Below are 20,450 nucleotides of genomic sequence, written 5' to 3'. Positions count from 1 at the left end.
CCACCCTGCTGCTGTGCCCCCAACCCTGCCCCAACCCTGCTGCTGTGCCCCCAGACCCTGCCCCAACCCTGCTGCTGTGCCCCCAGACCCCAACCCTGCCCCAACCCTGCTGCTGTGCCCCCAGACCCTGCCCCAACTCTGCTGCTGTGCCCCCAGACCCTGCCCCAAGCCTGCTGCTGTGCCCCCAGACCCCAACCCTGCCCCAACCCTGCTGCTGTGCCCCCAGACCCTGCCCCAAGCCTGCTGCTGTGCCCCCAGACCCCAAATCCTGCCCCAACCCTGCTGCTGTGCCCCCAGACCCTGCCCCAACCCTGCTGCTGTGCCCCCAGACCCTGCCCCAAGCCTGCTGCTGTGCCCCCAGACCCCAATCTCTGCGGCTGCCTGCTCCCCACGGCCGCCCCCTCACCCTTCCTTCGGCCCCCCAGTGTCGGCGCTGAAGCAGCTGCTGCCGGGGCTGACACCGGCGGCAGGGGACGGTGACGGGGCTGCCTCCCCCCCTGAGGACACCTGGGGGGGCCCCAGCCCGGCCCCCCCCGAGGAGGAGCGGCGGGACGCGGGTGACGGGGCCGAGAGCGAGGGCGAGGGCCGCGGGCAGCGCCCCGAGGGGGGGGCTGCAGGTACGGGTCGGGGGGGGACGGGGTTTGGGGGGGCACGAGGGGACTGTGGGGTGTAACCCCCCCTCTCTCTCTCCCTCGCAGGGGGCACCCCCAACGGCCCCCGCTCCCCACAGTGGGGGTCCCGGCTGCCCGAGGCGGGGGGGCCCGTGCCCCCCCTGGCGCTCCCCCCGCAGCAGGCGGCCTGGCTGGGGGACGAGCTGCAGGGCCTGGAGGAGACGCTGCAGAGGCTGAAGGTGAGGGGCGGCGGGGGGAGTGGGGGTCCCTGAGGGGACGTGTGGCTCTGCGTGCCCCCCAACGGGGTGTGGGTCTGCGCCCCCCCTGCAACGGGGTGTGGGTCTGCGCCCCCCCCCAACGGCTGTGCCTCTGGGCCCCCAGGAAATCGAGGAGCATTACTGGCAGCTGCAGGAGTTCCTGGCCAAGCGCAGCTCCACCGGCTGCCTCTTCACATGAGGGCAGGTACGGGGGGGCCGGGGCGCCGGGGGGGCCGGGGGGCGAGTGCTGTGGGGCTGGGGGTGCCGTGGGGCGAGTGCCGTGGGGCCGGGGGTGCCGCGGAGCAGGCTGCGTTACACCGGGGGGGGAAAAGGGGGCTGCCTTGTGCCGCGGGGCGCGTGATTCACGTGGGGCGCATCACGCCGTGGGGCGCGGCTCGCCGTGGGGCGCATCTCGGGCTCGCTGACCCACTTCTGTCTCTCCCCCCAGGGCCCCCCCCCGGCGGATTCGGGGCCCCCCCTCACCCCACGCCGTGGGGCAGCAGCTCGGGGCTGCGGGCCGTACCCTGACTCGTATGTAGCCCCGCGCCGCGCCGCCGGGGGCGCCCCCCCTCCCCTGGTACCGATCTGGGGGGGCCCCGCGCCTCCCCCACCCCCACGCTGTTTCTTTTGGTTTTATACATTTGCTGGGATTTTATATAAATATATATATATGGGACTGCAGCGGGGTGGGGGCACTGGGGGGGCCCCGGTATATGGGGCTGGGGGGACCCCCTGCGCTGTGGGGCTGGTTTTTTAACCTTTGTACAGAAAATGGGGGGCCCTGAGGCGGCCCCCCCTCTGCTACTGCAGGGACCCCAGGCCCCCCCACTGCTGTGAGCAGGCGCTGGGACGGGGGGGTCTGTGTCCCACCCCCTCGAGCCTGGGGGGGGAGTTTGGGGTGCGTCGGAAAACCAAAGAACCTGGGAAAATGCCAAATAAACGGTCGTTGCTTCTGCCCCCCTTGGTCCTTTTGGGGGGGGTTCAGCGGGGGCCCCCTGCACCTCCTGGCTCCCCCCCGGCTGCCTGGGCCCCCCCGTGCCCCCCCCAGAGGCGGAGGCGAGGCCGAGCGAGGTGACTTTATTGCTTGAGCAGCCGCCGGGGGGGCGGCGGGGGGGCCGCCTCGTACACAGGCTGGGGGGTATTTACAGGGGGGGCGCGGGGGGGCGGGGGGCTCGTTCCTCCATCACAACGACGCACAAGCGGGGGGCACGGGGGGCACAGACGATATTGCACTTCCAGTGGCGGGCGGGGGGGGGGGCGACGTCTCCTGCGCCCGGGGTGGGGGTTAAAAAAGGGGGGGCCCCAAACAGCGCGGGACGCCTGGGTCCGCGCTCGGGGGGCGTGGGAGTCTGTCCCCCCCCGGCTCTGTCCCCTGTGGGGTGGGGGTTAGGGCCCCCCCCGGGCCCTGCCCCCGTGGGGTGCAGGGGGTCAGGGCCCAGATGCTGGGGCCCCCCCTGGATCCTGGGGGGGTCCAGGCCTGGACACTGGGGTGACCCCACATCTTGGGGGGGTTCAGGCTCCGTCCGCCCGGCCCCCCCGGATCATGGGGTCCCCCCGCGCCCAGGGGGGTCACGGCCCGCAGGCCGGGGTCCCCCCGCATTCCGGGGGGCCGTGTCGGTGGGCGCTCAGCTGCGGGCCGGGCCCTTGCCGCGGCCGGCGGTGGGCGGCGGCGGGGGGCTGCCAGCCTCGTCCCCCGAGCTGCTGCCGCCGCCGTCCGTCACCTCCAGCTCCGAGTCCGAGCCCGGCTCCAGCGGCCGCCCCGACGGCTCCGGCTCCGTCACCGGTCCCGTCACCGATCCCGTCACCGGGGCGGCGGGCGGCGGCGGCGGCGGCGGCAGCGGCGGGTAGAAGGGCGGCGGGTAGAGGGTGGCGGGCAGCTTGGAGCCGGGCAGCGGCAGCGCGCCGGGCACGTAGGGCCCCCAGCCCCAGGGGTACTCGGGCACCGGCGGCCGCCCGTACGCCCCCAGCAGCGCCGGGGCCTTGGAGTAGCCGGAGAGACCTGCGGGGGGGCGTCAGCGCCGGGACCGGGACCCCCCTGCTGTCCCCTCCCGGCCCCCGGTGCTGAGCTGGGACAAGGCCGGGGTCCCCCCACCGCCTCCCGGGACCGGACCCGCCATCTCCCCGGGTCAGGGCCGGGTCCCCACCGCCACCTCCCCGTCCCGGTCCCCCCGCCCTCCCCGGTGCCGCCGCCGCCCCGCGCTCACCGGAGCCCAGGAAGGGCATGGCCACCTCCAGCCGCAGCTTCTCGGCCTCGGGCTGGCGCTCGAAGAGGGGGGGCCGGCCGGGGGGGTCGGCGGGGCGCGGGCCGCAGAAGAGCGACTGCAGCGTCTGCGGAGGCGGGGGTGAGCGGGGGGGTTCCAGCGGAGACCCCCCCCTCCCTCCCTTGTGCCCGCCCCGGTGCCCCCCGTACCTCGGGGGTGAGCGGGGCGCAGTCGGGGCCGTGCCCCCCCCCGGGGAAGGGCCCGGGGGCCAGCAGCAGCGGGGCCCCCCCGGCCACGTCCAGCAGCGGGTAGTTGACCAGCACCACCTTGCTGAAGTTGAACTTGTAGGTGAAGCGCTTCCCCTTGGTCTTGTGCAGGATCCGCTTGTTGTAGTAGTACCTGGGGGGGCGCGGGGCTGGGGGCGCCGGGGGGGCGGTGCCCCCGCTACCCCCCGGTGCCCGCCGGTGCCCACCGGTACCCCCCAGTGCCCCCCGGTACCCCCTAGTGATCCCCAGTGTCCCCTAGTGATACCCAGTGCCCCCAGCATCTCCAGTGCCCCCAGCATTTCCAATATCCTCAGCATCCCGAGTGCCCCCAGCATTCCCAGTGTCCCCCAGAATCCCCAGTGTCCCCCAGAATCCCCAGTGCCCCCAGCATCTCCAGTGCCCCCGGCATCCCCAGTACTCCCAGCATCTCCAGTACCCCCAGCATTCCGAGTATCCCCAGCATCTCCAGTACCTCCGGCATTCCAAGTACCCCCAGCATCTCCAGTACCTCCGGCATTCCAAGTACCCCCAGCATCTCCAGTACCCCCCGGCATCTCTAGTGCCCCCGGCATCTCTAGTACCCCCGGCATTCCAAGTACCCCCAGCATCCCCAGTGCCCCCAGCATCCCCAGTGCCCCCGGCATTCCCAGTACCCCCAGCATCCCCAGTGCCCCCGGCATCCCCAGTGCCCCCGGCATCCCCCAGCTCCGCCGCCCTCATCACCAGCCACGAGGCGCCCCACGGGCACGGACGGGGGTCCCGGTGGGGTGTGCGGGTCCCCAGGGAGGCCTCACCTGAGGGCCCGGCTGAGCTTGTCGTAGTTCATGTGGGGCTTGCACTTGCGGACCCCCCAGAGCCGGGCCACCTCGTCGGGGTCCTTGATGACGAACTCGCCGTAGTCGCCCTGCCAGGCGATCACCTCCCGGTACTCCTCCTTCCGCAGCAGCTCCAGGATGAAGTGCCAGAGCTGGATCTGCCGCGAGCCCGGGCTCGACTCCGGCTTGTACGCCCAGTCCGGGAAGGCGAAGCCTGCGGGTGGGCGACGGACCGTGAGTGGGGGTCTGCGTGACAGGGGGCAGCGGGGACCCAGGGGGCCGGGGCGAGGGCCCTGGGGGTGCTGGGTGACACCGAGGTGCCCGGGACGATGTCCCGGTGACCGAGGTCCCCGTGTGTCCCCGCTCCCAGCCGCGCCGCAAGCGGGGGGCCGCGCTGTGTACGGGGAGGGGGGAGCTGGTGCCGTGCAGGGGGACGGGGGCGCAGCGGCGTCCCCGACGGTGTCCGTCCCCCCCGTCCGTGTGTCCGCGGCACCGTGGGGTACCTGGGGTCCAGAGGGCCGGCACCGGGGAGGTGAGGAGCAGGTCGGAGACGCAGCTGCAGTCCATGGCGCAGGTCACACCTGCGGGGGGGCGACGGGAGGGTTTGGGGGCGCAGCCTTGCTGGGGGGGGGGCATGGGGCGAGCGGGGAGGGAGGGGCTGCGGGGATGGGGGGGGATTTGGGGGGGCGAGGATGGGGGGGCAGGGATGGGGTGCAGGAATGAGGTGTGGGAGGGATTTGGGGGTGTGGGCACGGGGCACAGGGGGGATTTAGGTGTGCGGGGAGGATTTGGGGGTGCAGGGCTGGGGCGCAGGGGAGGTTTAGGTGTGCGGGGAGGATTTGAGGGTGCAGGGCTGGGGCGCAGGGGGGTTTAGGTGTGCGGGGAGGATTTGGGGGTGCAGGGCTGGGGCGCAGGGGGGGTTTAGGTGTGCGGGGAGGATTTGGGGGTGCAGGGCTGGGGCGCAGGGGCGGTTTGGGGGTGCAGGGGTGGGGCGTGGGGAGGATTCGGGGCCCGGGGAGGATTCCTGCCCCCCCAGCCCCCCTCCCCGTGCCCCCCGGCAGCGGCTCGTTTCCTTGTTAGTTTTGATTCGGGTTGCGGCGCTTTCAACTCCCGCAGCCGGCACTAACGAGCAGCGCTGGGAATTGCGGCCCGCGGCCACCCGCCCGCTGCCGGCACCTACGCCCGCGCGCGGCCCTCGCGCGCACCCCCCTGTACACACAGCCCCTATACACACAGCCCCTATATACACATACAGCCCCTATACGCACAGCCCCTATATGCACAGCCCCTATACGCACATCCATGATACGCACATCCCACCCGCCCGCTGCCGGCACCTACGCCCGCACGCGGCCCTCGCACACACGCACCCCCCCAGCCCCTATACACACACCCTTTATACACACAGCCCTTACACACATCCCTTATACACACAGCCCCTATACATACATCCCTTATACACACAGCCCTTGTATACACGTCCCCTATACACACGCCCTTTATACACACATCCCTTGTACACACAGCCCCTATACACACATCCCTTGTATACACGTCCCCTATACACACATCCTTTATACATACATCCCTTACATGCACAAGCCCCTATGCACACATCCTTTATACACACAAGCCCCTATACACAACCCTTACGCGTGTGTACGCGTCCCTTACACGCACCCCTCCCTGGTACTCCTGCCACCCGCTCGCTTCCCTTACACATGTGTACGTGCCCCTTATGCACACAGGCACTTGTACGCCTCCGCGGCACACACGCACCTCCCTCGCACGCGTATACACCTCCCCTATACATATATACACCGCTCATATACATATACACACCGCTCACATACATATACACCACCTTTATACACGTACGTCCCTTATACGCACTTCCCTTACACACGCCTCCCGCACACGCGTATACACCTCCCTTATACCCATACCTCCCCTTACACACACGTCCCTTATACCCACCCGTCCCTTATACCCACTCGTAGCTGCCACGCACGCCCCAGGTGCACGCGCACCCTTACGCCCCCGCGCCCTCCTTGCACACTCGCCCTGACACGCACGGCGCGCGCGGGCAGCCCTCGGACACCCGCCGAGACGCCCCACGCTCGTCCCTGTGCATACGATCCGCACCTTATACACACCTTATACACGCCACGGACATCCCTCGCATGCACGGTCACGCGCACCCCTTGTCCCTGCAGACACGTCCCCTATACGCACGCCGCATACGCACCGTGCACACACCCTATGCACACACCGACAGCCCCCCCGTGCACAGCCCCTGCGCAGAGGGGCAGCGCGGCGTGCGCACACCCCGAGACGTACACCCCTATACGCTCAGATCCTTCACCTACACCTCCTATACCCTCAGATCCTTCACGTACACCCCTATACGCTCAGATCCTTCACCTACACCCCTATATGCTCAGATCCTTTGTGTACACCCCATATGCTCAGCTCCTTCACGTACACATCCTATACCCTCAGCTCCTTCGCGTACACCCCTATATACTCAGATCCTTCACCTACACCCCTATATGGTCAGATTTTTCATGTACACCCCTATACACTCAGATCCTTCACGTACACCTCGATATGCTCAGATCCTTTGTGTACACCCCATACCCTCAGATCCTTCACGTACACCCCTATATGCTCAGCCCCTGCACGTACACCCCTATATACTCAGATCCTTTATGTACACCCCTATACGTTCAGATCCTTCACATATACCCCTATATGCTCAGCTCTTTCACGTACACCCCTATACCCTCAGACCCCTCACGTACATCCCCTATACCCTCAGATCCTTCGCAGTCACCCCTGCACGTTCATCCCCTTTACATACACCCCTATATGTTCAGCCCCTGCACATACACCCCATACCCTCAGATCCCTCCCAGGCACCCTATACACTAAGTCCCTGCATGCACACCCCCTATATGCTCCCCCCTTTACGTACACTGCTATACACTCCCCCCTTTATGTACACCCCTACATGCTCCCCCCTTCACGTACACCCCTATACACTCCCCCCTTTATGTACACCCCTACATGCTCCCCCCTCCACGTACACCCCTATACACTCCCCCCTTTATGTACACCCCCATACGCTCCCCCCCTTTACGTACACCCCTATACGCTCGGCCCCGCATCCCACAGGCGCCCCACACCTCCCTCCCCGCTTGTGCCCACGCGTGGGCCGCAGGGGGATGGCGGGGGGGGGCGGGGGGCGACTTCCCTGCCCCCTCCCCCCCGCCCCCCTTTCCCACGCCCCCCCCCGGCCCTGCATTATTCATGGCCCCAATTAGCGCCCGCCCGCCGGCCCGCCCGGCCTCGTTGTTTCATGACCCGCGGCGATGGGAGCGCGGCCCGGCCCCCCCCGCCCCCGGCCCGGCCCGGCCCGGCCCGATCGATGCGGGGATCAATGGGGCCGCTTTGATCCGCCGGCCCCGGCAGATAACGAGGGGCCGCCGGGGGGGCGGGGGCGCGGGGTCCCCACGCGTGTGCGGCGCCCCGCAACGCCGGGCGCGGGTGTGCAACGCCGGGCACGCGTGTGCAGGGTCCTGCAACGCTTGGCGTGAGCGTGCAATGCCGGGCACGCGTGTGCAACGCCGGGCACGGGTGTGCAACGCCGGGCGCGGGTGTGCAACGCCGGGCACGCGTGTGCAGGGTCCTGCAACGCTTGGCGCGAGCGTGCAACACCGGACACGCGTGTGCAACACCATGCAATGCCGGGCACGCGTGTGCAACGCCGGGCAAAGCCAGGCACGCGTGTGCAATGCCGGACATGCGTGTGCAGGGTCGTGCAATGCTTGGCGTGAGTGTGCAACGCCAGGCACGCGTGTGCAACGCCATGCAATGCCGGGCACGTGTGTGCAGAGTCCTGCAATACCGGGCACGCGTGTGCAATGCCATGCAACGCCGGGCACGCGTGTGCAGAGTCCTGCAATACCGGGCACGCGTGTGCAACGCCATGCAACGCCGGGCACGCGTGTGCAGAGTCCTGCAATACCAGGCACGCGTGTGCAACGCCATGCAACGCCGGGCACGCGTGTGCAGAGTCCTGCAATACCGGGCACGCGTGTGCAATGCCATGCAACGCCGGGCACGCGTGCGCAACGGCAGACACGCGTGTGCACACCCGTGAGCACGGGGTAGATTTTGGCTCCGAGCTGCCGGGGGAACTGGTGCCGCGATGGGGGTGTGGGCGCCCCTATAGCACCCGTATAGAGCTGTGCAGCCCCGTCGTGTATGTGTATGCAGCCCCGCTATATATAGATATGCATCCCCACCGTATAGGGGTATACAGCCCCACCGTGCAGCGGTATACAGTCCCGCTATATGCAGATATACAGCCCCACTATACTGCCGTGTACAGCCCCGCTATATGCAGATATACAGCCCCTCCGTGTAGCGGTATACAGCCCCACTATATGCAGATATACAGCCCCACCGTATAGCCATATACAGCCCCACCAGGCAAGCCCGCACGGCCGGAGCTCTGCAGCAACGTGGCGACACCGGCACGAGGGGTCCTTATGGCATGTCTATAGGGGAACACAGCGGTCTATACCAAACAGGACGAGCAGCCTGTATACGCTGTGTATTATCACACGCTCTGTAAATATAGATACCGGTATAGAAACAGCATCAGCCTATAGAGGAAGCATGCCTTATAAATATATTTTTAAGGGGAAGATGAAGGTAAATGCCCGCAGCAGCTATACATCCCTCTATAGAGAGCACCGACTCTCCGTAGCGCCTCTGCCTGCGCTCTGAATAAACAGCATAAATAGAGATATCGCTATAGGAGCCGTACCCTATAGCTATTTGCAGAGGGATAACAGCCGCGGGCAGCACGCTGCACGAGCACCGTGTCTATATGTGCCGTGCGAACACACCAAGGTGGGAGAGCGCAGCCAGTACCGCGCGTCCCCGTATAGCCGTAGTATTTATGTAATGCATCTATAGGTGTTTCTGCAGAAACAAAGCTGAGAGCCGGGAGATCTGTGCGGGAAATGTGTCCCCTATAAAATTTGGCTATAGCCGGCTGCAGGGGCAGAGCAGCCGCTGTACGTTGGGTCTGTATGAGACGCGTCTGTATAGCCGATGTAAACGTAGGTATTGATATAACCCCCCGATCCTATAGGGATGGCTACAGAGGGAGTATCCCATCCCCTATATACGCGCGTGCAGGCTGTCACGGTGCCGGCATCGATGCAGGAGCCCCGGCCCCTGTTTTCCCGCAAATGCGGCGTACGCACCGTATAGGTGTCTCTATACTGCGGCTGCCGGGATGCGCCTACATCGAGGGCTGCTCCTACGGCTCAGCTGGAGCATCCTACGGCCGGCGGCGGGGACGCGTCCCTGCGGACCCTATAGAGCTGACGGGGACGGCGGGACAGGAGCGTGTCCGTATGGACTGTGCATAGGGGATGGGGATGGTGATAGCAGCGTGTCTGTACATACCGTGCGTAGGGGAAGGGGACAGTGACAGCAGCATGTCCACACAGACCATACAGACCGTGCATAGGGGACGGGGACGGTGACAGCAGCGTGTCTGTACATACCGTGCATAGGGGACGGTGATAGCAGCGTGTCTGTACATACCGTGCATAGGGGACGGGGATAGCAGCGTGTCCGTACATACCGTGCATAGGGGACAGGGATAGCAGCGTGTCCGTGCAGACCGTGCATAGGACGAGGATACGGATCATGCATAAGGGATGGGGATGGTGATAGCAGCATGTCTATACGTACCATGCACAGGGGACGGTGATGGTGATAGCAGCACGTCCACACGTACCGTGCATAGGGGATGCAGACAGCAACAGCAGCGTGTCTGTGTAGACTGTATGGACCGTGCATAGGGGATGGGGGGACCGTACAGACCATGCATAGGGGATGGGGCGACCGTATGGACCATGCATAGGGGATGGGGGGACCATACAGATCATGCATAGGCGACGGGGATGGTGATAGCAGCATGTCTGTACGGACCATATGGACAATGCATAGGGGATGGGGGGACTGTATGGGCTGTGCATAGGGGATGGGGGGACCGTACAGATCATGCATAGGGGATGGGGGGATCGTATGGACCATGCATCGGGGATGGGGGACCGTGCGTAGGGGGTGCAGGCAGGGGTAGCAGCGTGTCCATACGGACCCTGCGTAGGGTACGGGGGGACATATGGCCCCTGCGTAGGGGAGGGGGCGGGCGCCAGGAGCGGGTCCCTGTGGCCGTGGGGAGGGGGCGGGGGGGGTCCCGGTCCCGGCAGGGGGGAGCGAGGGGGGGGGGCCCGGGGCCGCCACATCAAAGCGCCGCCGCCGCCGGGCGGATCCGGTCCCGCCGCGCCGCGAACACGCGTGGCCGGGGGCTGTTTGCGCTCGGCGGCTCCCGGGAGGGGGGGGGGCGAGGGGGGAGGGGGAGCAGCGGGGGGGGCGGGGCTGGCGAGGCCGCCGTAATTAGCCATTACCGGGTGATTAATGCGGCGGGGCGAAGCCTGCACGCGCGGGGGGGGGGGCGTTTGCACAGGCGGGGGGGACCCACGGGGGGGTCAGCGCTGCCCCCACGGGGGACCCCGCTTCATGGGACCCCTCCCTTGCAGAGGCCGTTAAAGCGCTAATTAATGAAAGCGACGGGTGGGGGGGTTAATTACAGCAGGGGTGGGCATCCCCGCGCACACGCGTGGGCACGCGTGTCGGGAGCGCCCGCTGCCCGGCACGCGCTGCACCCACGCGTGGCCAAACCCCACCCGTGTTCACACCCGCCGCACGGGTGGGCCCACGCCGGGGTCCCACGCCCGGCACCAAACCGCGTGCGCGGCGGCGGGCGGCACGCGGCGACCCTCGACCCCCCGGCCGCCGGGTCCATACGTGCCCATAGGGCCCCTCGCCGGCCCCCGCAGCCCCGGGGGTCCCCGGCCGCGAGACGGAGAATTCCCGGCTGCGCCGCGGTGCCGCCGCCGGCCCCGGCTCCATATTTCTTCATTTGGAGCCACTTTAGTCCTGACGCCGCTTTTATTTAAGGCTTTCGCGCGCGCGGCCCGAGACGCCGCCGAGGCGGGGGGGGGGGGCCCGGCGTGTGCGACCCCCGGCCCCGGGGGACCCCGCGCCCGTCGCCAGCCCTTGCCGGTGTGCCGGGGGGGCGGAGGGGGGTGGCCGGTGCGAAGGGGGGGTGCAAAGCCGAGACACCGAACCGAAGGCGAGACGCCGGCGCAAGGCCGAGACGCCGGCGCAAAGCCGAAGCGCCGGCGCGAAGCCGCGGTGGCGCAAAGCCAAGGAAGCGGAGCAAAGAGAAGGTGGCGGGGCGATGGCGGGGTGCCGGGGCGAAGGCAAATTGCCAGCGCACAGCCAAGATGCCGGCGCAACGCCGGGGCGCCGGCGCAAAGCGAGATGCCGGTGCAAGGCCAAGGTGCCGGTTTAAAGCCGAAGCACGGTGCAAAGCCGCAGCGGCGGTGCAAAACCAAAGCACCGGTGCAAGGCCGAGGTGATGGCGGAAATCAAGATGCCGGTGCAAAACAATGCACCGGTGCAAAACAAGACGCCGGTGCAGGGGCGAGGTGCCGGTGTAAAGCCGAGGCGCCGGCGCGGAGCCGCGGTGGTGGTGCAAAGCGGAGGTGGTGCAAGGGCCAAGGTGCCGGTGTAAAGCCGAGGCGCCGGCGCGAAGCCGCGGTGCCGGTGCGACACCAAGGCGCCGGTGCACCGGTGAGGTGTCGGCGAGGGGAACGCGGCCAGGCGTTGCCCGGCACCCAGAGTTTCGGGGTTCGGCTGCGGCACAGGGCGGGGGGGGCTCCGGCAGTGCCGGGGCTGGGGGGTGCCGACGGGTGCCGGAGGGTCCCGGCGGTGCCGGGGGGGCGTCGCGGAGGGTAACGCCGAAAGCCGGGCGCTAATTCCCGGCATCGATCAGGCGGGATGAGAGCAATAAATTATTGTGACAAGATGCAACTCTCGCGCCGATCGATCGGGCGCTGGGCGGCCGCGCACCGGCTCCGGCACCGGCGTCGGCACCGGCATCGGCCCCGCGGCCCCACACGCGTGGGGCGTCCGTGTGTCCCCCCCCCCGTGGGAGGGGGGCCGACGGGGGCGCGTGCAAGGCGCGTGCGGAGCGGGCGTGCAAGGGCGCACGGCGCGCGCGGCCGCGGGCGTCAGGAGCGCCGCACGCCAGGGCGCGCGGGGCGCACGTGCGCGGGGACGCGGGGCGCACGTGCGAGGGTGCGCAGAGCACACGTGCGGGGGGGGGGTGCGGGGTGCGCGTGCCCGGGCACGCCGCGCGCACGCCTGCAGGCGTGTGGGGTGCGCGTGCAGGGGCGCGCAGAGCACGCGTGCGAAGGCATGCGGAGCACGTACGCCCGGGCACGCAGAGCACACGCGTCAGGGTGTGCAGAGCACACGTGTGCAGGCGTGCAAAGCACAGGCGTGAGGGTGTGCAGAGCACACGTGTAAGGGTGTGCAGAGCATGCGTGTAAGGGTGTGCAGAGCATGCGTGTACAGGCGTGCAGCGCACACGTGTAAGGGCACGCAGAGCACACGCGTAAGGGCGTGCAGAGCATGCATGTGCAGCGCACACGTGCAAGGGCGTGCAGAGCACACGTGCAAAGGTGTGCAGAGCACATGCACCAGGGTGTGCAGAGCACGTATGTGCAGGCGTGCAGAGCACACGTGCAAGGGCATGCAGAGCACACGTGCAAGGTGTGCAGCACACATGCATCAGGGTATGCAGAGCATGCATGTGCAGGCGTGCAGCGCACACGTGCAAGGGCGCGCAGAGCGCGCGTGCCGGGGCATGCGACATGCGTGTGCGAACCCGCTGCCCGTGTCGGCACGCAGAGAGACGTGTGCGATCGCACGCGTGAGCTGGCCCAGCGCCAGCCGCCCCCCCCCCGTCCGCCTGGCGATTCAGGGTGCCCTGTCCCCCCGCCTGCCACAGCCCCCCCGGCCTGTCGGGCTCTGAGCCCCCGGGGTTTTGGGTTCAAACCGGCTTATTTTGGGTTGACGAGGAGGCCCAGCTGCTCCCAGACAACCCCCCCACCCTCCCCAGTCCGCGGCGCTGGTGGCACTGGTGGCACTGGAGGCACTGAGGGGGTGCAGACCCGGCGGCACACGTGTCGCACGCTCAGCGGGGAGGGGTGCGTGTGCACACGCGTGTCCCCCGCATGCGGCAGCGCTGAGCCCCCCCCCCCAGCTTTGCACCCCGGTCACGCGTCGCGCCCTGCGCCGCATTGTGCAGCCCCCCCGCGCCCCCCTCTATAGGGCTGGGGGGCTATAGGACTGGGGCAGCTATAGGGCTGGGGGGCTATAGGACTGGGGCGGCTATAGGGCTGGGGGGCTATAGGACTGGGGCAGCTATAGGGCTGGGGGGCTATAGGGCTGGGGTGGCTATAGGGCTGGGGGGCTATAGGACTGGGGGATCTGTAGGGCTATGGGGTCTATAGGATTACGGGGGTCTGTGGGGCCGGGGTCAGGGCCGTGAGTCTGGGGTCTGTGGGGCCGGCGGGGTCGGGGGGGTCTGTAGGGTCTGTAGGGGGTATAGGGGGTCTGCGCGCTCTATGGGGTCTGCGGTGCCTATGGAGCACAATGGGGTCGGGGGGGGGTCTATGGGGTCTGTAGGGGTCTACGGGGTCTGTGCAGTCGGGGGGGTCTATGGAGTCAGGGGAGTCTGTGGGGTCTGTAAGGGTATATAGGGTTGGGGGGGTGTATGGGATCTATGGAGTCTGTAGAGGTATATGGGGGTATATGAGTCTGAGAGTGTATGGGGTCGGGGGGGTCTATAGGGTCTATGGGGTCTGTGCCGTTGTGTGGCATCAGGGGGGTCTACGGGGTCTGTAGGGGTATATGGGCTCTATGGGGTCAGGGAGTGTATAGGGACTGGGGTCTATGGGGTCGGGGGGCTATAGGGGCCGGGGTCTATGGGATCTATGGGATCGGGGGGCTATAGGGGCCGGGGACTATGGGGTCTATGGGGTGGGGGGGTGTATAGGGGCTGGGGGCTCTGGGGTGTATAGGGGCCGGGGGCTGCGGGGACTCTAGGGTGTATAGGGGCTATAGGGGCTGGGGGCTCTGGGGTGTATAGGGGCTATAGGCGCCGGGGGCTCTGGGGTGTATAGGGGCTATAGGCGCCGGGGGCTGCGGGGTGTATAGGGGCTATAGGGGCCGGGGGCTGCGGGGGCTGCGGGCGGCCGCGGGCGCTGATGGATTCTCGCACTTGTCTCTTAATCTCCGGCGCCGATCGATTCGCTATTTCCCTTTGTTGCCAGAAACTTCGATCCTGGCCGGGGCCGGGGCCGGGAGCGGGGCCGGGAGCGGGGCCGGGGGGCGGCGGGGCCGGGGGAGCCCCCGGGCGGAGCCGCCCCGAGGCCGCGGCGATGGGCGCGGGGGGCGGCGGGGGGCGGGGGGGGGGGGGACACGACGCGGGACCGGCCCGACCCGGCGCCTCCAGGAAACTTCGCAACTCACCGCGGGGCGGCTCCGCATCGGGCCGGGCTCCGCTCCGCCACCGGGACCGGGACCGGGACGCGCCGGGGTCGGTGCCGCTGCCGGGGGTCGGTGCCGGGGGTCGGAGCCCGCCTAGAAGGTCCGTCGCATCCGCAGCGGGAGGCGGGAGGGGAAGCGGGGATGGACCCGGGAGAGGGGGGATGGACCGGGAAGAGCGGGGATGGAGCGACCGGGGTCGGGGGGACCGGGGATGCGGGGACCGGGACGGCGGGGACGGACCCGGGACGGCGGGGATGGAGCGATCGGGGATGGAGGGAGCGAGGATGGAGGGAGCGGGGATGGACCCGGGACGGCGGGGATGGAGCGATCGGGGATGGAGGGAGCGGGGATGGAGGGAGCGGGGATGGAGGGAGCGGAATCGGAGGGAGCGGGGATGGAGCCCCGGGGATGGAGCGACCGGGGATGGAGGGAGCGGGGTCGGAGGGAGCGGGGTCGGGGGCAGCGGGATGGAGGGACCGGGGGCAGCGGGGATGGAGCGACCGGGGTCGGGGGGAGCGGGAATGCGGGGACCGGGAGAGCGGGGATGGACCCGGGACGGCGGGGATGGAGCGACCGGGGATGGAGGGAGCGGGATCGGAGGGAGCGGGGTGGAGGGACCGGGGGCAGCGGGGATGGAGCGACCGGGGTCGGAGGGAGCGGGGATGCGGGGACCGGGACACCGGGGATGGACCCGGGATCGGGGGAGCGGGGATGCGGAGACCGGGACAGCGGGGATGGAGGGAGCGGGGATGGAGCCCCGGGAATGCGGGGAGCGGGGTCGGAGGGATCGGAGGGAGCGGGGATGCGGGGAGCGGGGATGGAGCCCCGGGAATGCGGGGACGGGGGTCGGAGGGGTCGGAGGGAGCGGGATGGAGGGAGCGGGAGCAGCGGGGACGGAGGGAGCGGGGATGCGGGGAGCGGGATCGGCGGAAGCGGGGGTGCGGGGAGCGGGACAGCGGGGACGGAGGAGTGCGGGAAGGAGCCGGGGATAAGCGGGGATGGAGGGAGCGGGGTCGGACGGAGCGGGGACGGAGGGAGCGGGGATAGAGGGAGCGGGGATGCAGGGTCCGGGGTCGGCGGGGACGGAGGGTCCGGGGTCGGCGGGGACGGAGGGTCCGGGGTCGGGGGGTCCGGGGTCGGGGGATCGGGGTCGGCGGGGCTGGAGGGAGTGGGGCAGCGGCGGCGAGCGGGAGGGAAGGCGGCGGCGGAGCGGGGATGGAGGCGGGAGCGGAGCGGGCAGGTGGGAGCGGGGCAGGGGCCGGGAGGAGAGAGGGAAGGAGGGATGGAGGAGGAGAGAGGGAAGGAGGGATGGAGGAGGAGAGAGGGATGGAGGGAGCGGAGCCGGCAGCGGGAGCCGGGAGGGAGGGAAGGAGGGAGCGGGGCAGGGGAGAGGGGAGGAGAGAGGGACGGGGCAGAGGAGGAGGAGGGAGGGAAGGGGGGATGGAGGGAGCGGGGCAGGGAGGGAGGGAAGGAAGGAGGGATGGAGGAGGAGAGGAGGGATGGAGAGAGCGGGGCAGGGAGGGAGGGATGGAGGGAAGGGGGTAGAGGATGGAGGAGGGATGGAGGGAGCGGAGAAGGGGATGGAGGAGGAGAGGAGGGATGCGGGGATGGAGGGAGCGGGGCAGAGGATGCAGGAGGGATGGAGGGAGCAGGGCAGGACCCGGAGGAGGGATGCAGGGATGGAGGGAGCGGGAAGGGATGGAAGAGGGATGCGGGGATGGAGGGAGCGGGAAGGGATGGAAGAGGGATGCGGGGATGGAGGGAGCAGGAAGGGATGGAAGAGGGATGTGGGGATGGAGGGAGCGGGAAGGGATGGAAGAGGGATGTGGGGATGGAGGGAGCGGGAAGGGATGGAGGAGGGATGTGGGGATGGAGGGAGCGGAGAAGGGATGGAGGAGGGATGCAGGGATCGAGGGAGCGGGAAGAGGATGCCGGAGGGATGCGGGGACAGAGGGAGTGGGAAGGGATGGAAGAGGGATGCAGGGATGGAGGAAGCGGGAAGGGGATGCCGGAGGGATGCAGGGATGGAGGGAGCGGAGAAGGGATGGAGGAGGGATGCGGGGACGGAGGGAGCGGGAAGGGGATGCCGGAGGGATGCGGGGACGGCGGGAGCGGGGCGGCGGCGGCGGCGCGGGGTTTAAGTAGCGGCCGAGTGGGGCCGGCGGATCGATGGATATAATTTTCCTCAAACTCGGAAAATAAAGTTCATCGCTGATCAAATTTGAAAACAGATGTCGCGGCGCGGCCCTAAATGGGCTTCGATCTGGGGGGGGGGGCGGGAGGCGCCGGCGGCACCCCGGGACCCCCGGACCCCCGGGACGCCGGCCCGCCGAGGGGTGCACGACGGGCGTGTGAGGGGCGCGCACGCCTGCCCCAGGTGCACACGCGTGTGCGCAGACACGCCCGAGGGCTGCGCGCAGGCCCGAGGCAGCCGTGCTCCGCACACGCGTGTGCAAGGCGTGTGCGCGTGTGGTCGGCGTGTGCCCGGCGGAGACCGAGGCCCTGGCACACGCGTGCCGTGGCACACGTGGACGAGCGTGGCCTTGCGCACGCGACGAGCGTGCCGTCGCAGGCAGGCCGCACACGCGTGTGCCCCCGCACACGTGCCCCCGCACACGTGCTGCGGGCTGTCACGGCGGCGTCCCCCAGCAGGGACCTCGTTAGCGGCGGTTAAACGAAGGGGCAGGGCGGGTGGGCTGGCGAGGGTGTGGGGGCTGGGGGGGGGCACACACGTGTGGCACCCCACGTTTATGGGTCTGGGGGGGCATTTCCCACCCCGGATCCCCCCTCTGGCGGGGGGTCCCCCCCATTTGGCACCCCGAGTTCATTAAGGGAGGGGCCCCCCCACTTTGGGTCTGGGGGATGCCCTCCCTACCCCAGACCTCATGCTCACCAGTGGGTCCCCCCCATTTTGGGTCGGGGGGGGACACCCTTCCCATTTCAAACTCGTTGAGGGGGGTCCCCCCCATTCTGGCTCTGGGGACCTCCCTCTCCGACTCCACTCCCAGCAGGAATCCCCCCCCCTTTGCTCTCGGGGTCCCCCCTTTGCTCTCGGGGGTCCCCTATTTGCCCTCAGGGTCCCCCCTTTGCTTTCGGGGTCCCCCTTTTTCTCTCGCAGTCCCCCCTTGGCTCTCAGGGTCCCCCCCCTTTGCTCTCGGGGTCCCCCCCTTTGCTCTCGGCGTCCCCCCTTGGCTGTCAGGGTCCCCCATTTTCTCTCAGGGTCCCCATTTTCTCTCGGGGTCCCCCCCTTTGCTCTCGGGGTCCCCCCCTTGGCTGCCGGGGTCCCCCCTTGGCTCTCAGGGTCCCCCCATTTTCCCTCGGGGTCCCCCATTTTCTCCCGGGGTCCCCCCCTTTGCTCTTGGCATCCCCCACTTTGCTCTCGGGGGTCTCCCCTTGGCTCTCAGGGTCCCCCATTTTCCCTTGGGGTCCCCCATTTTCTCCCGGGGTCCCCGCCTTGGCTGTCGAGGTCCCCCCCTTTGCTCTCGGGGTCACCCCCTTGGCTCTCAGGGTCCCCCCGTTTTCCCTTGGGGTCCCCCATTTTCTCTCGGGGTCCCCCATTTTCTCCCGGGGTCCCCCCCTTTGCTCTCAGGGTCCCCCCATTTCCCTCGGGGTCCCCCATTTTCTCTCGGCGTCCCCCCATTTTCTCTCGGGGTCCCCCCCTTGGCTCTCAGGGTCCCCCCATTTTCCCTTGGGGTCCCCCCCTTTGCTCTCGGGGTCCCCCCCCGGCTCCCGGGGTCCCCCCTTGGCTCCCGGGGTCCACCCATTTTCCCTTGGGGGTCCCCCATTTTCTCTCGGGGTCCCCCCCCTTTGCTCTCAGGGTCCCCCCATTTCCCTTGGGGTCCCCCATTTTCTCTCGGGGTCCCCCCCTTGGCTCTCAGGGTCCCCCCATTTCCCTCGGGGTCCCCCCCATTTTCTCCCGGGGTCCCCCCCTTGGCTCCCGGGGCCCCCCCCAGCTCCGGGGTCCCCCCGCTGCCGGGGTCCCCCGCTCCCCTCCCAGCCCGGCCGGTGGTCCGCGCGCGGGGGCGGGGGGGCGGCGGGTGTTTTCGTATCTGTCTGGGCTCCTGGAATTATGAAAAATACCCCCATCGACAGCGCGGCTCAGCTTCGATTACGGCAGATAGGACATGACAGCCCCCGATCAATAGCAGGCCCGGCCTATAAAGTGTCAAGTAATGAATCAATTTCGACTAAATTTTCCATTTTTCAGGGGCCGTTCGCAGAGAGAAGAATATCCTCTTTTGTAAAGATATTATTATCGATTGCGGCGGCAATTTGACATCAGGGGTAGTTAATTCCACTCAGAATAAAATTGAAAACACTTGAGAGCGGGAGAGAGGGAGAGACAAAGGAGAGAGGACGGGGGAGGGGAGGGCGGGGGAGCGGGGGGGCGGCCGGCCGGACAGCGGGACGGACGGACAGCGGGATGGACGGACGGGCAGCGGGATGGGGCCGGGGGGGGTGGGGGATCGGAGCGGTGGGCGGATGGGGGGATGGAGGGGGCATGGAGGGATGGGGGGGGATGGAGGGATGGGGGGTGTCGGTGGGATAAAGGGGTGATGGAGGGATGGGGGGTGTCGGTGGGATAAAGGGGTGATGGAGGGATGGGGGGGTGTCGGTGGGATAAAGGGGTGATGGAGGGATGGGGGGTGTCAGGGAGATAAGGGGGGGATGGAGGGATTAGGGGGTGATGGAGGGATGGGGGGGTGTCAGGGAGATAAGGGGGGGATGGAGGGATGGGGGGTGTTGGTGGGATAAAGGGGTGATGGAGGGATGGGGGGTGTCAGGGAGATAAGGGGGGGATGGAGGGATTAGGGGGTGATGGAGGGGTGGGAGGTGTTGGAGGGATAAGGGGGGGTGATGGAGGGATTAGGGGGTGATGGAGGGGTGGGAGGTGTTGGAGGGATAAGGGGGGTGGAGGAATAAAGGGGGGGTGATGGAGGGATTAGGGGTGTTGGAGGGATAAGGGGGTGACAGAGGGATATGGGGGGATAGAGGGATAAAGGGGGGTGTTGGAGGGATAAGGGGGTGACAGAGGGATATGGGGGGATAGAGGGATAAAGGGGGGTGTTGGAGGGATAACGGGTGACAGAGGGATATGGGGGGATGGAGGGATAAAGGGGGGTGATGGAGGGAGAAGGGGGTGTCAGAGAGATAAGGGGGTGATAAAGGGATGGGGGCTGATGGTGGGATCGGGGGGCGATGGAAGGAGGGGGGTGATAGGGGGATAAGGGGGGATGGAGGCATTAAGGGGCGATGGGGGGGTCAAGGGGAGATGGAGGGATAAGGGGGTGATACAGGTGCGGAGGTGATACAGGAATAGAGGGGGTAAGGGGGTGACAGAGGGTTTAAGGGGGGATAAGGGGGTGACAGAGGGTTTAAGGGGTGGTGGGGGATAAGGGGGTGATGCGGGAATGAGGGAGGGACGGTGGGATTAGGGGGTGACGGGGGATAAGGGGGTGATGGAGGCATTAAGGGGAGATACAGGGATGGGGGGGTGGAGGGATGAGGCAGCCATGAAGGATAAGGGGGTGACGGAGGGATAAAGGGGTGACCGAGGCATTAAGGGGTGACGGGGAGATTAAGGGGTGACGGAGGGATAAGGGGGTTATAAAGGGGTGACGGAGCGATAACGGGGGACACAGGGATGAGGGGGTGATGCAGGGATTAAGGGGCGATGGAGGGATGGGGGAATGATGGAGGGATGGGGGGGAACGGGGGGATGAGGGGGGGACGGGGGGATTAAGGGGGGATGGAGGGATTGGGGGGTGACTCTGGGATTAAGGGGTGACGTTGGCTGAGGGGCGTA

General features: G+C 68.1%; 3 protein-coding genes across 7 annotated transcripts in view; 2 read left to right on the top strand and 1 right to left on the bottom strand.

Annotated features, from left to right (window-relative positions):
* The window catches only part of ARHGEF1 (Rho guanine nucleotide exchange factor 1), a 28,034-nt gene extending 9,090 nt beyond the window's left edge, over positions 1-18,944 (top strand). For 4 of the 5 annotated variants that reach the window (XM_075135006.1, XM_075135007.1, XM_075135004.1 and 1 more), the window contains 4 exons: positions 426-617; positions 699-850; positions 993-1,073; positions 1,317-1,824. In XM_075135006.1, coding sequence (XP_074991107.1) covers positions 426-617; positions 699-850; positions 993-1,067 — 419 coding nt within the window. In that variant the 3' untranslated portion in view covers positions 1,068-1,073; positions 1,317-1,824. Of the gene's footprint in view, positions 1-425; positions 618-698; positions 851-992; positions 1,074-1,316; positions 1,825-18,851 lie in introns of those variants that run through there. The other variant, XM_075135005.1, reaches the window with a different exon arrangement.
* LOC142074376 (ETS domain-containing transcription factor ERF-like) lies at positions 2,494-4,717 on the bottom strand. The gene is made up of 5 exons (XM_075134975.1): positions 4,654-4,717; positions 4,130-4,364; positions 3,279-3,468; positions 3,073-3,196; positions 2,494-2,867 (listed from the first exon to the last, which is right to left on the bottom strand). Exons 1-5 carry the CDS (start codon positions 4,715-4,717, stop codon positions 2,494-2,496), a joined length of 987 nt encoding a protein of 328 aa, XP_074991076.1.
* Positions 11,566-20,450, top strand: part of RPS19 (ribosomal protein S19) — a 127,458-nt gene continuing 118,573 nt past the window's right edge. The window contains 1 exon segment of the mRNA XM_075135010.1: positions 11,566-11,571. Coding sequence (XP_074991111.1) covers positions 11,567-11,571 — 5 coding nt within the window. The 5' untranslated portion in view covers position 11,566.

Source organism: Calonectris borealis, chromosome 35, assembly GCF_964195595.1.
Source record: "Calonectris borealis chromosome 35, bCalBor7.hap1.2, whole genome shotgun sequence".
In the NCBI taxonomy this organism is placed as follows: Eukaryota; Metazoa; Chordata; class Aves; order Procellariiformes; family Procellariidae; genus Calonectris; species Calonectris borealis.
Note: the sequence above shows the minus strand (reverse complement) of the source record. Positions and strands in the feature narration are given on the sequence as shown.